Below are 13,006 nucleotides of genomic sequence, written 5' to 3' on the forward strand. Positions count from 1 at the left end.
CAACAGCATGACCACTTTCCAAGTGAGGAATTTCAACTCTACCTTCTGTAAAGGTTCAAACCAATGAGATTGAAGGAATTGCAACACCACGTTAAGATCCCACAGTGCCACTGGGGGCACAAAGGGAGGTTGGATGTGCAACACGCCTTTCACAAAAGACTGAACTTCTGGAAGGGAGGCCAATTGTTTTTGGAAGAAAACTGATAAGGCTGAAATTTGTACTTTAATTGAGCCCAACCTTAGGCCAGCATCCACACCAGCTTGTAGAAAATGGAGAAAACGTCCCAACTGAAATTCTTCCGTAGAAGCCTTCTTGGATTCACACCAAGACACGTATTTTCTCCAAATACGGTGGTAATGTTTAGACGTTACTCCTTTTCTAGCCTGAATAAGAGTGGGGATGACTTCCTTGGGAACACCCTTACGGGCTAGGATCCGGCGTTCAACCACCAAGCCATCAAACGAAGTCGCGGTAAGTCTTGGAACATGCACAGCCCCTGCTGTAACAGATACTCCCTCAGAAGAAGAGGCCAGGGATCGTCTATGAGTAATTCATGAAGATCTGGATACCAAGCCCTCCTTGGCCAGTCTGGAACCATGAGGATCGCACCTATGTTCTTCTTATGATCTTTATCACTTTTGGAACAAGTGGAAGCGGAGGAAACACATACAACGACTGAAACACCCATGGTGTCACTAGGGCGTCCACTGCTATTGCTCGAGGGTCTCTCGACCTGGAACAATATCTCTGAAGTTTCTTGTTGAGGCGAGACGCCATCATGTCTATTTGAGGGATTCCCCAAAGACTTGTCACTTCTGCAAAGACCTCTTGATGAAGACCCCACTCTCCTGGATGGAGAGCGTGTCTGCTGAGGAAGTCTGCTTCCCAGATGTCCACTCCTGGAATGAAGATCGCTGACAGATCGCTTGTATGCCTTTCCGCCCAGAGGAGAACCTTTGTGGCCTCTGCCATTGACGTTCTGCTCTTTGTTCCGCCCTGGTGGTTTATGTACGCTACTGCTGTTATGTTGTCCAACTGAATCAAGACGGGCCGATTGTGAAGATGTTCCGCTTGTAGAAGGCCATTGTAAATGGCCCTAAACTCTAGCACGTTTATGTGTAGACAAATTTCCTGGCTTGACCATCTTCCCTGGAAGCTTTCCCCCTCTGCGTGACTGCTCCCCAGCCTCGGAGACTCGCATTCGTGGTCACTAGGATCCCGAACCTGCGTCCCTCTAGGAGGTGAGAGCTGTGTAGCCACCACAGGAGTGAGATTCTGGTCCTGGAAGACAGGATTATCCTTCGGTGCATGTGCAGATGGGACCCGGACAACTTGTCCAACAGGTCCCACTAAAACACTCTGGCATGGAACCTGCCAAACTGAATGGCCTCGTAGGCCGCCAACATCTTCCCCAGAAACCGAGTGCATTGATGGACTGATACTCTTGCTGGTTTCAGAATTTGTTTGACTAGGTTCTGAATTTCCAGAGCCTTTTCCCCTGGAAGAAAAACTCTCTGTAATTCTGTGTCCAGAATCATTCCCAAAAATGACAGCCGTCTCGTCGGAACCAACTGTGATTTTGGCAAGTTTAGGAGCCAACCATGTTGCTGCAGAATTGTCAGGGAGAGCGTAATGTTCTGCAATAATTGGTCCCTGGATCTCGCCTTTATCAGGAGATCGTCCAAGTACGGGATAATTGTGACTCCTTGCTTGCGCAGGAGAACCATCATTTCGGCCATTACTTTGGTGAAAACCCTCGGAGCCGTGGACAGACCAAACGGCAACGTCTGAAATTGGTAATGACAATCCTGCACTGCAAGCCTCAGGTAAGCCTGATGTGGAGGATAAATGGGAACATGTAAGTAGGCATCCTTTATGTCTACAGACACCATAAAATCCCCCTCCTCCAGACTGGAGATCACTGCCCGGAGAGATTCCATCTTGAATTTGATTTTTTTTTAGGTAGAAATTGAGGGATTTGAGGTTCAGGATTGGTCTGACTGAGCAGTCTGGCTTCGGGACCACGAACAGGCTCGAATAAAAGCCTTCTCCCTGCTGTGACGGGGGAACCTTGACAATTACTTGATTGTGGCACAATTTTTGTATTGATGCGCATACCACCTCCCTGTCCGGAAGAGAAGCTGGTAAGGCTGATTTGAAATAATCGGTGAGGGGGAACGTCTTGAAACTCCAGTTTGTACCCCTGGGACACTTTCTAAAACCCAAGGGTCCAGGGCCGAACGAGCCCAGAACTGACTGAAGAGCCTGAGACGTGCCCCCACCGGTGCGGACTCCCGCAGAGGAGCTCCAGCATCATGCGGTGGATTTGGTAGAAGCCGGAGAAGACTTCTGCTCCTTGGAACCGGCCACGGCCGGTGATCGTTTACCCCTTCCCTTTCCTCTAGTAGCAAGGAAGGAAGACCCTTGGCATTTTCTGTATTTACTGGGCCGAAAGGACTGCATCTGATAGTGGTGTGCTTTCTTTTGTGGTGCAGGCACACAAGGTAAAAATGATGACTTACCCGCGGTAGCCGTAGATGCCAAGTCAGCGAGGCCGTCACCAAACAATACACCACCTTTATATGGTAGAGACTCCATAGCTTTCTTAGAGTCAGCATCAGCATTCCATTGATGAATCCACAATGCTCTCCTAGCTGAGACTGCCAAGGCATTAGCCCTTGATCCCAATATCCCTCGCAGCTTCCTTTAGGTAGAATGCAGCGTCCCTGATATAACCCAGTGTCAAAAGAATGCTTATCCCTATCCAGGGTATCTATTTTAGATGACAAGTTATCTGTCCATTTTTCAATAGCACCACTCACCCACGCAGACGCAATGGCTGGTCTAAGTAACGTACCCGTGGTGACATAGATGGATTTCAATGTATTTTCCTGCCTACGATCTGCAGGATCCTTTAGGGCTGCCGTGTCAGGGGACGAAAGAGCCACCTTTTCGGACAGCCGTGATAAAGCTTTGTCCACAATGGGGGGTGACTCCCATTTTTCCCTATCCTCAGAGGGAAACGGATACACCACTGGAATCCTTTTGGGAATCTGAAACTTTTTGTCAGGATTTTCCCAAACCTTTTCACAAAACATGTTCAGTTCATGAGAGGGAGGAAACGTTACCTCAGGTTTCTTTCCTTTATACATACAGACCCTAGTATCAGGAATAGTAGAGTCCTCAGTGATATGTAATACATCTTTTATTGCCACAATCATGTACTGAATGCTCTTCGCCAGTTTTGGATCTAATCTGGCCTCACTATAGTCGACACTTGAGTCAGTGTCCGTGTCTGCCAGTTGGGCAAATGAACGCTTTTGTGACCCCGAGGGGGTCTGGACTTGAAACAATACATCCTCTACGGATTTCTTCCATGCCTGGTTCTGAGACTCAGATTTATCCAATCTATTATTTATCAGACCCACATTAGCATTCAAAGCACTCAAAACAATCACCCAATCTGGTGTCGGTGGTGCCGACAGGGTCACTCCCACAGCTGTTTGTGTCCCTAATTGTCTCCTCCTGGGAAGAGCACTCCGCCTCAGACATGCCGACACACGTGCACCCAACATACGCAGACACACTGGGTCTATAGGGGACAAACCCACAGTAAAGCCTGTCAGAGAGACAGAGGGAGTTATTGCCAGATCACACCCCAGCGATCAATCCCGGTCTGAAACACCACAGAAAATGCCCCAGACCTGCAGCGCTTTTATAATGTACATATAATGCACCAAAATAATTGTGCTACCCACCGTTTTTCACCCTGATACTCATGCAGCAGTGTATGGAAGGACCAGCGTCTCTGCAGCCTCGTGTAGAGAAAATAGCGCAAGGATGTGTGCTGTGAGGGCTAAGCTCCGCCCCCGTAATGGCGCGCTTCAGATCCGCTCTTTTTAAATACATTTTTATGCTGGCGGGGGTCCGGACAGTGCCTTGGCACTATGTTCACTCTTGCCAGTTAGTTCTAGAGGTTAAATATGCTGCCCAGGGTGTCGCTGTGTGTGGGAGCCGATCGCTGAGCTGTACCTCAAAGCCATCACTGAAGTCTTCTTTTCTTCTACTCACCTGTCTTCTGACTTCTGGTTCTGCAAGGGGGGTGAAAGCCGGCTCTGGGAATGAGCCCCTAGGCGTACCTAGTGATCAAACCCTCAGGATCTAATGGTGTCCTGTAGCCAAAGAAGCAGAGCCTTTAAACTCACAGAAGTAGGTCTGACTTCTCTCCCCTAAGTCACAAAAAGCAGGGAGACTATTGCCAGCAGTTCTCCCTGAAAATAAAAAACCTAACAAAGTCTTTTCAGAGAAACTCAATAGAGGTCCTCAGAGTGTATCCAGTCTGCCTGGGCAGATTCTAAACGGGAGTCTGGAGGAGGGGCATAGAGGGAGGAGCCAGTTCACACCCTTTGAAAGTCTTAAAGTGCCCATGTCTCCTGCAGATCCTGTCTATACCCCATGGTTCTTGATGTGACCCCAGCATCCTCTAGGATGTATGAGAAATGTGCAGAGTTAGATTAGCGTGGGTTATATTGTTTCTGTGCAGGGTAAATACTGGCTGCTTTATTTTTACACTGCAATTTAGATTTCCGTTTGAACACACCTCACTCAAATCTAACTCTCTCTGCACGTGTTACATCTGCCCCACCTGCAGTGCACATGGATTTTCCCATTAGCGGAAGATTTTCGTTTTGCGATCGACCATGAATTAGGCCCATAGACGCTTATATAACACGATGGTCCGGTATTGATGTGGAGAGAGGTGCCGATATCTACTGGCAGGGACAATCTGGGGCTATTTGGATTGGGCATTTGTAAACTTGCAAGCGCACATCACGGGGGGGGGGGGGGGGGCGCAAGGACATGACACACGAGGACGTGCTGTAAGGGGGGCGTGGACTTACTGCACGCCCCCATTTCCATGGAGACAGACACTTTGGGAAGTAGGGGCGGCTAAACCAGAGAGCTAGAGGCTGCACTGCACACGGCCTTCCCATCTCTCTGTGGAACTGGATGAAACCACCAGTCCATTGGCACTTCTGGAATATGCCAGAGGTGACAGATGGGCAGTACAGCCCTGTCCAATGCAATAAAGTGTTGCTACAACCCTGTTGTGTATCACATCAAAGTAATGCTTTACTCCTGTGATTCCTGATGTTTAACTAGATACGATTTGCCTGCAAAACTTTTCCCACACTCAGAGCATGGAAATGGCTTCTCACCTGTGTGACTTCTCTGATGTGTAACAAGACGTGATTTGAATGGAAACCTTTCCCACACTGAGAGCATGGAAATGGTTTCTCACCTGTGTGACTTCTCTGATGTCTAAGAAAAAACAATTTGTGTTCCCTAATGCACACTAAGTAAAAAATAATACTACATAATAATCAGATATAATGGAGATCTTAGTTGGGTATATCTGCAGCTATAGGGTTAAGCCCCCAGGCCGATTGGCAAGGCTTCTCCATCACTGGGGGTCCCTAATACTAGGTATGGGTCTGGGGTGCAGGACCCCATCACGTCGGCACAGGTCAGCTACCCCAGGTCAGTACACAGGTGAAAGTTAATAAGGGTTAATAAGAAGCACCTAAGTGCTATGTATGTGAAGTGTGATTAAAATATTACAAAAATATATACAAAGTGATAGGGAAATCATAAGTGTTAATAAAGTGTTAGGGTGTGCAAAACTGAAGCCGCACAGCCATACCGACATAGGGGCAACCGCACCCCACACCCACCCCATAAATAATTACATATATGTCTGGGCCTGAATGCCCAGCGTAAGGCCACATGATAATGGCTCCTACAGGATCTGAGAGCCAGCTTACCTGGAGACACCCCTAACTTCTCCAATGGCACTCTGGAGTCAGCAATCCATCCTAATGCTGACCCACTCATGCCTCTCTAAATACAATGCACATAATGGCAAGCTGTTCAATCAGATTGTGATGTCACTCAGGTGCTAAAAGGGAGGGGTAATTCTGTGTAAGATAAAACAATTTGTGTTCCCTAATGCACACTGTATGTAATTATTTATGGGGTGGGTGTGGGGGGAGACACTTTGGGAAGTAGGGGCGGCTAAACCAGAGAGCCAGAGGCTGCGCTGCACACGGCCATCCCATCTCTCTGTGGAACTGGATGAATCCAACAGTCCATTGGCACTTCTGGAATATGCCAGAGGTGACAGATGGGCAGTGCGGACCTGTCCAATGCAATAAAGTGTTGCTACAACCCTGTTGTGTATCAGATCATAGTAATGCTTTACTCCTGTGTAATTTCTGATGTTTAACTAGATACGATTTGCCTGCAAAACTTTTCCCACACTCAGAGCATGGAAATGGTTTCTCACCTGTGTGACTTCTCTGATGTATAACAAGTTCTGATTTACACAGAAAACATTTCCCACACTCAGAGCATGGAAATGGTTTCTCACCTGTGTGACTTCTCTGATGTCTAGCAAGATGTGATTTGCGTGCAAAACTTTTCCCACACTCAGAGCATGGAAATGGTTTCTCACCTGTGTGACTTCCCTGATGTCTAGCAAGATGTGATTTGCGTGCAAAACTTTTCCCACACTCAGAGCATGGGAATGGTTTCTCACCTGTGTGACGTCTCTGATGTATAACAAGTTCTGATTTACACAGAAAACATTTCCCACACTCAGAGCATGGAAATGTATTCTCACCTGTGTGACTTCTCTGATGTCTAGCAAGCTGTGATTTGAGTGGAAAACATTTCTCACACTCAGAGCATGGAAATGGTTTCTCACCTGTGTGACTTCTCTGATGTATAACAAGTTCTGATTTATACAGAAAACATTTCCCACACTCAGAGCATGGAAATGTATTCTCACCTGTGTGACTTCTCTGATGTCTAGCAAGCTGTGATTTGAGTGGAAAACATTTCTCACACTGAGAGCATGGAAATGGTTTCTCACCTGTGTGACTTCTTTGATGTCTAACAAGACGTAACTTGAGTGCAAAACTTTTCCCACACTCAGAGCAGGGAAATGGTTTCTCACCTGTGTGACTTCTCTGATGTATAACAAGACGTAACTTGAGTGCAAAACTTTTCCCACACTCAGAGCATGGAAATGGTTTCACACCAGTGTGACTTCTCTGATGTATAACAAATTCTGATTTACACAGAAAACATTTCCCACACTCAGAGCATGGAAATGTATTCTCACCTGTGTGACTTCTCTGATGTATAACAAACTGTGATTTGCCTGCAAAACTTTTCCCACACTCAGAGCATGGAAATGGTTTCTCACCTGTGTGACTTTTCTGATGTCTAACAAGTTCTGATTTACACAGAAAACATTTCCCACACTCAGAGCATGGAAATGGTTTCTCACCTGTGTGACTTCTCTGATGTCTAACAAGCTGTGATTTTCCTGCAAAACTTTTCCCACACTCAGAACATGGAAATGGTCTCTCACCTGTGTGACTTCTCTGATGTGCAACAAGATGTGATTTGACTGTAAAACATTTCCCACACTCAGAACATAGAAATGGTCTCTCACCTGCATGACTTCTCTGATGTATAACAAGTTGTAATTTGCATGCAAAACTTTTCCCACACTCAGAGCATGGAAATATTTTATCACATGTATGAGCTGCACGATGTGTAACAAAATCTGAGGTATTAGATTTACAGTCATCGCAATTACAGGGATCAGATGAAATATCAGCACTGTGAGGTACTGGATGTATAGTTAGAGAAATGGGGATGTCTCCTGGAGAATACTGTGTGATGTTATCTTCTATTTTACTATCTGCAGACAAGATGAGATCTCCCTCCAAGGAATTCCTGCTTGTGCCTCCATCTGCTGGAAATAATATAACTATTATAATGCACAGTTCTATATACAGTGCACATATATTACTCCGCTCTACAGAGAATAACTAGAAAATCACATTATTCCCTGCCCCAGTGGAGCTAATAATCTATATTCCACATGACACACTAGGATTCATATATGTCAGAAGCCAATTAAACTACCAGTATGATTTTTGCAGAGGTGTAAGAAACACATACAAACTCCACACAGATAGAACCTTGGTTGGGCACTGAACTCATCACTAATGCTGCGAGACAACACTGCTCACCACTACACCACCGTGTCACTATTATGAATAATGCTTAGTTGTTCAATATCAGCTTATAAACTATGACCACATTATTACAATTATAAATGTACTAACATCAAGTAAGACTCTCGGAGAACCGATAAAATATTGTCTTCTGCTCCCACAATCACAGATGTCATAGCCCCAGCCACAGGGACATGCAGATGGCACATCACCAATGATTATCTCTCCCCCACATAACGCAGGCTTTACTATGTAATGTACACAGGCCAGCATTACAGAACAGGAAGCCTCTTCAGCTAGTGACATTGCTGAGCCACAATATCTATCCAGACTGCCCCCACACATACATACAGGACACTTGTGGGCTGAACAACCAACATCTGCTTCCACACTACACAAAGTGCTCCAGGTGGATATGTATGTTGCAACAGCAGCATCTATATGGTCCTCTGGTCATCCCCAGGTAGAATAGTCCCACCAGACTTAATTAAGCCAATAAGTCAATCATTATAGTGACAACCTAATTACTGTTGTATGAGATACACCAGAGAGTGTGGGGAGGAAACTGGTCAGGTCTCTGGGCTGGCTACACACACAGTGACATGATGTGAGGGGAAGAGCAGGAGTATAATAGGGGCTGATAGCTCCTGATGTATGAGATACACCAGATAGTGTGGGGAGGAGACTGGTCAGATTTCTGGGCTGGTAACACACAGTGACATGATGTGAGGGGGAGAGCAGGAGTATAATAGGGGCTGATGGCTCCTGATGTATGAGATACACCAGATAGTGTGGGGAGGAGACTGGTCAGATTTCTGGGCTGGTAACACACAGTGACATGATGTGAGGGGGAGAGCAGGAGAACAATAGGGGATGATGGCTCCTGATGTATGAGATACACCAGAGAGTGTGGGGAGGAGACTGGCCAGATCTCTGGGCTGGTAAGACAATGACATGATGTGAGGGAGCGAGCAGTATAATAGGGGCTGATGTTACCTGACTCCCACATTGAGCAGATACATTTCCCTCATTAGTCTGTACTGACAGAGGAGGGTGTAGGGGAAGAGACATTTGTAGTGATGCAGCAAGGAGAATATGTGACTCTTTTCTGTAGTAAGGATTACCTGTGCTGATATCTGTAGGCATTTCCTCTTCCTTACACTTCTGATCTCTCCTCACATACGTCTCTTCTTCACCCTCTATATCTTCTGCCTTCATATCAGTCACATACGTCTCTTCTCCCTCTATATCTTCTGTCTTCATATCAATCACATACGTCTCTTCTTCTCCCTCTATATCTTCTGCCTTCATATCAGTCACATACATCTCTTCTTCTCCCTCTATATCTTCTGCCTTCATATCAGTCACATACGTCTCTTCTCCCTCTATATCTTCTGCCTTCATATCAGTCACATACGTCTCTTCTTCTCCCTCTATATCTTCTGCCTTCATATCAGTCACATACGTCTCTTCTTCTCCCTCTATATCTTCTGCCTTCATATCAGTCACATACGTCTCTTCTTCTCCCTCTATATCTTCGGCCTTCATATCAGTCACATACGTCTCTTCTTCTCCTTCTGTATCTTCTGCCTTCATATCAGTCACATACGTCTCTTCTTCTCCCTTCATATCAGTCACATACGTCTCTTCTCCCTCTATATTTTCGGCCTTCATATCAGTCACATACGTCTCTTCTTCTCCCTTCATATCAGTCACATACGTCTCTTCTCCCTCTATATCTTCGGCCTTCATATCAGTCACATACGTCTCTTCTTCTCCCTCTATATCTTCGGCCTTCATATCAGAAAGGTGCTCATCCTGAATAACAACAAAATAACACTTTAGTAAAGTCTGATTACTTTAAGACTGAACAACAGAATATCACTGTATAAGACACACAGCTTCTCTACAGATCATATAGGGATAGTGTGGCCGGAGATCCCGTCAGCGACAGGGACAATGGCGTCAGAGGCATTGAAGGGGTTATTCCTCCGTGTCCGGCGCCATTTTACAGAGACAATGGGCGCTAGGCACCCCATTCAAATGTACTAACGGCGCCGGGAGCGGAGTGTTTAAAAATGTGTCTATGTTATATCACTGCGCTGTGCGCAGTTGGAGAGTTATAAACTGCACGTTTTATAATGTATTTGTATCCAAGTGACTACAGGATAAGTGATGGTACACTCTCACATAGGAAGTCATATGCTCAGTAACCTCCTAGTGTGATCAGATCTTTTGATGTGTTGGTCAGGGCACAGCAAGTAATGTGCTTGGTTTCTGCAGTTCCTGTGAGAAGGTGTACGAGTGAAATGACCAATGCTCTGGTTACAGCACTTCCTGTAAAATGACCCCTAGGTGGTCTTTTGGTGTGTATATGCTACTGGGGAAATCAGTTTGTTTTCAATGATTTCCTGAATGTTCACTCCAGATACGTGAATGGCAGGGGGAAACAATTTCTATACTTTGTATAAGTTGTTTTCCTGTACCATTTGTTACAAATACAGACACTACTGTATAAACTATAGAATCGGTGTGATCAAAGGAGAATTGTAAATTACCAGGTGGTAAAGGAAGCAGTTTAAACGATATCAAACTATGTGACAGGAAGGAGGAAATTGCTTTATGCATTTATATCCTTTTAAAATGTAATTTATTTATTTATATTTTGTAAGATATCGTGATTGGATGGAAAAAGACTCAAGGGTGGGACTACCCCATGAGATTCAGAGTGGTTTTACTGTATAAAAAAGTTCCTGCGAGCCTCAGGGGGATATACACCATCTTCTGTCTGCTGTGAACATCTGCTGTATTGCTGTTGCCCCTAGAATTAAGGAAGAGTTCTTTTTAGAACTATTTGAGCGAATAAACATCTTTTGCCTCAAGACGACCGCTTCATCTTCTGACCTGCAGGGTTATGTCAAACATAGCCCCGTTATTCGGCTGTTTTGGGTACACCCAGCGTCTCCAAGCTCCGCCTTACGCCAGCTACCATTCCGTGCTTGGGCAAGCGATTAGTGGGGATCAGTCAACGCCACACAGGTGTGGTAAGACAGCGTGTTGACGCATACACAGCAGAACTATGGTTCCAGATGCCACAGGAAGTCTGGTGGTGGCAGCATAGTACCCGCCCACTGCGCAGTGGGTGGTGTCAGTAACAGGCGGTTACTGACGGTAAGCGGGAATGCCCTAATTGGCCAGATCCCTTGTGACCTGGACTCCATTCTGTGACGGCGGGATGCGAGGCAGTGAGTGCTGTCGCAGGTGTCCGGTCACAGATAGTCACTTTGGTATATTGGTGAGACACTACATCCCACCTACCTGATCCTCCTGTGGGATCCTGTGATTCTCCTCTCTACAATCCTGGGAATACAGAAGACGGGGACATCTCTCTGGGGTATCTCTGTTACTGGGTCCATCTGCAGGAGACACACGGTGACTGAGTACAGTGTATATATGTGATTATCAGATGATGTGTGTATATAGGTGCCCCCATACCTGCTCTCCCCTGTACAATACATGACAGTCTCCTCTTACCCAGTGATGTGAGGGGCCGGTGATTCTCCATCATCACGTCCTTGTACAGACCCCTGTGTTCCTCTATATACTCCCCCTCCTGCATGGAGAGATAGACAGTGACATCCTGACACCTTATAGGCACCTGACACACACAATGCTACACACTATAGAAAAAGAACATCCTCACAGGTTATCCTGACATTCTCTTAGTGTTATGTTAGTCAATGTGAATTTAAGGAGACGCTACCTACTACCACAGTTTATACAAAAAGAGCAGAAATCTGCAGCTGAATGGGCGCCGGTCACTTCTCATATATAAAACACAAGCTTTTATTAAAAAATATTAAAATAATAGAAATCCTCACAAAACAGCCCATAAATAACAAAAGCAGAGGTTATGGTAGACTTACCTAGATAACCCTCTTTCTCTGAAGTCCACAGGATCTACCTTGGGATATATAGTAGCGACAGCAGAACGGGCACCAAACAGTTAAGCTTTTCAGACTCACAGGATGCAATGGGCCAGCCCCCTATATTCCCGCCTCCTGGCTCAGGCAATTCAGTTTGTTCCAAAGCTCAAGGCAGGAGCAGTTCAAGAGGGAGATCTATTCAGGTGAGAAGAACACAGGGGCGGAACTCTGGGAGGCAGTGGAGTCGGCTGCCGCCGGGCTCCTGGCCTCAAAGGGGCACATCTCCTCCACTGTCTCCCACTGCGCTGCTGCTGCTGTCTGTGAGGGGAGGAGAGCACAGCGTGCGCCTCCCCTGCCCCTCACTCTCTGGCGGCGGCGCGCTTTAATTAAGCGCCGGTCCGTGAGCCAATCAGAGCTTGCGGACCGGCAGCTAAGGCTGCCGGTCCGCAAGCTTTGATTGGCTCATGGACCGGCGCATAATTGAAGAGGGACACAGCCGCCGGAGAGTGAGGGGCAGGAGAGGCGCACGCTGCGCTCTCCTCCCCTCAAAGAGAGCAGCAGCAGCAGCGCGGTGAGCAGCACAAGGGATGGGGGGGGCATGTATATCTGGCACTGTGGGGACATGTATACCTGGCACAGGGGGTCATATCTGGCACTGTGGGGACATATACATCTGGCACTGGGGGGCATATCTGGCACTGTGGGGACACTGGCATTGGGGGCATAGCTGGCACTGTGGGGACATATATATCTGGCACTGTGGGGACACCGGCATTGGGGTCATAGCTGGCACTGTGGGGACATATACATCTGGCACTGGGGGGCATATCTGGCACTGTGGGGACACTGGCATTGGGGGCATAGCTGGCACTGTGGGGACATATATATCTGGCACTGTGGGGACACCGGCATTGGGGTCTTAGCTGGCACTGTGGGGACATATATATCTGGCACTGGGAACACTGGCATTGGGGGCATAGCTGGCA

General features: G+C 46.7%; 1 protein-coding gene and 1 long non-coding RNA gene across 2 annotated transcripts in view; both read right to left on the reverse strand.

The window, feature by feature from the left end:
- Positions 1 to 6,177: 6,177 nt before the first annotated feature.
- Positions 6,178 to 11,508, reverse strand: LOC135057468 (oocyte zinc finger protein XlCOF6-like). The gene is made up of 3 exons (XM_063963355.1): positions 11,413 to 11,508; positions 9,219 to 9,912; positions 6,178 to 7,829 (listed from the first exon to the last, which is right to left on the reverse strand). The coding sequence occupies exons 2-3, from the start codon at positions 9,892 to 9,894 to the stop codon at positions 6,247 to 6,249; spliced, it is 2,259 nt and encodes a 752-aa protein (XP_063819425.1). The 5' UTR covers positions 9,895 to 9,912; positions 11,413 to 11,508; the 3' UTR covers positions 6,178 to 6,246.
- Positions 11,509 to 11,602: 94 nt separating this feature from the next.
- Positions 11,603 to 13,006, reverse strand: part of LOC135057469 (uncharacterized) — a 53,077-nt gene continuing 51,673 nt past the window's right edge. The window contains exon 3 of the long non-coding RNA XR_010244142.1: positions 11,603 to 11,707. This is a non-coding gene — a long non-coding RNA (uncharacterized LOC135057469). The remainder of the gene's footprint in view (positions 11,708 to 13,006) is intronic.

This window comes from Pseudophryne corroboree, chromosome 3 (assembly GCF_028390025.1).
Source record: "Pseudophryne corroboree isolate aPseCor3 chromosome 3, aPseCor3.hap2, whole genome shotgun sequence".
Lineage (NCBI taxonomy): Eukaryota > Metazoa > Chordata > Amphibia > Anura > Myobatrachidae > Pseudophryne > Pseudophryne corroboree.

What these genes read in the sequence shown, in the direction of transcription:
- LOC135057468 (XM_063963355.1), bottom strand. Translation starts at nt 9,894, where the DNA reads ATGAAGGCCGAAGATATAGAGGGAGAAGAAGAGACGTATGTGACTGAT. An exon ending in GCCTACAGATATCAGCACAG is followed by an intron (nt 7,830 to 9,218) that starts GTAATCCTTACT and finishes TATTATTTCCAG; the next exon opens with CAGATGGAGGCACAAGCAGG.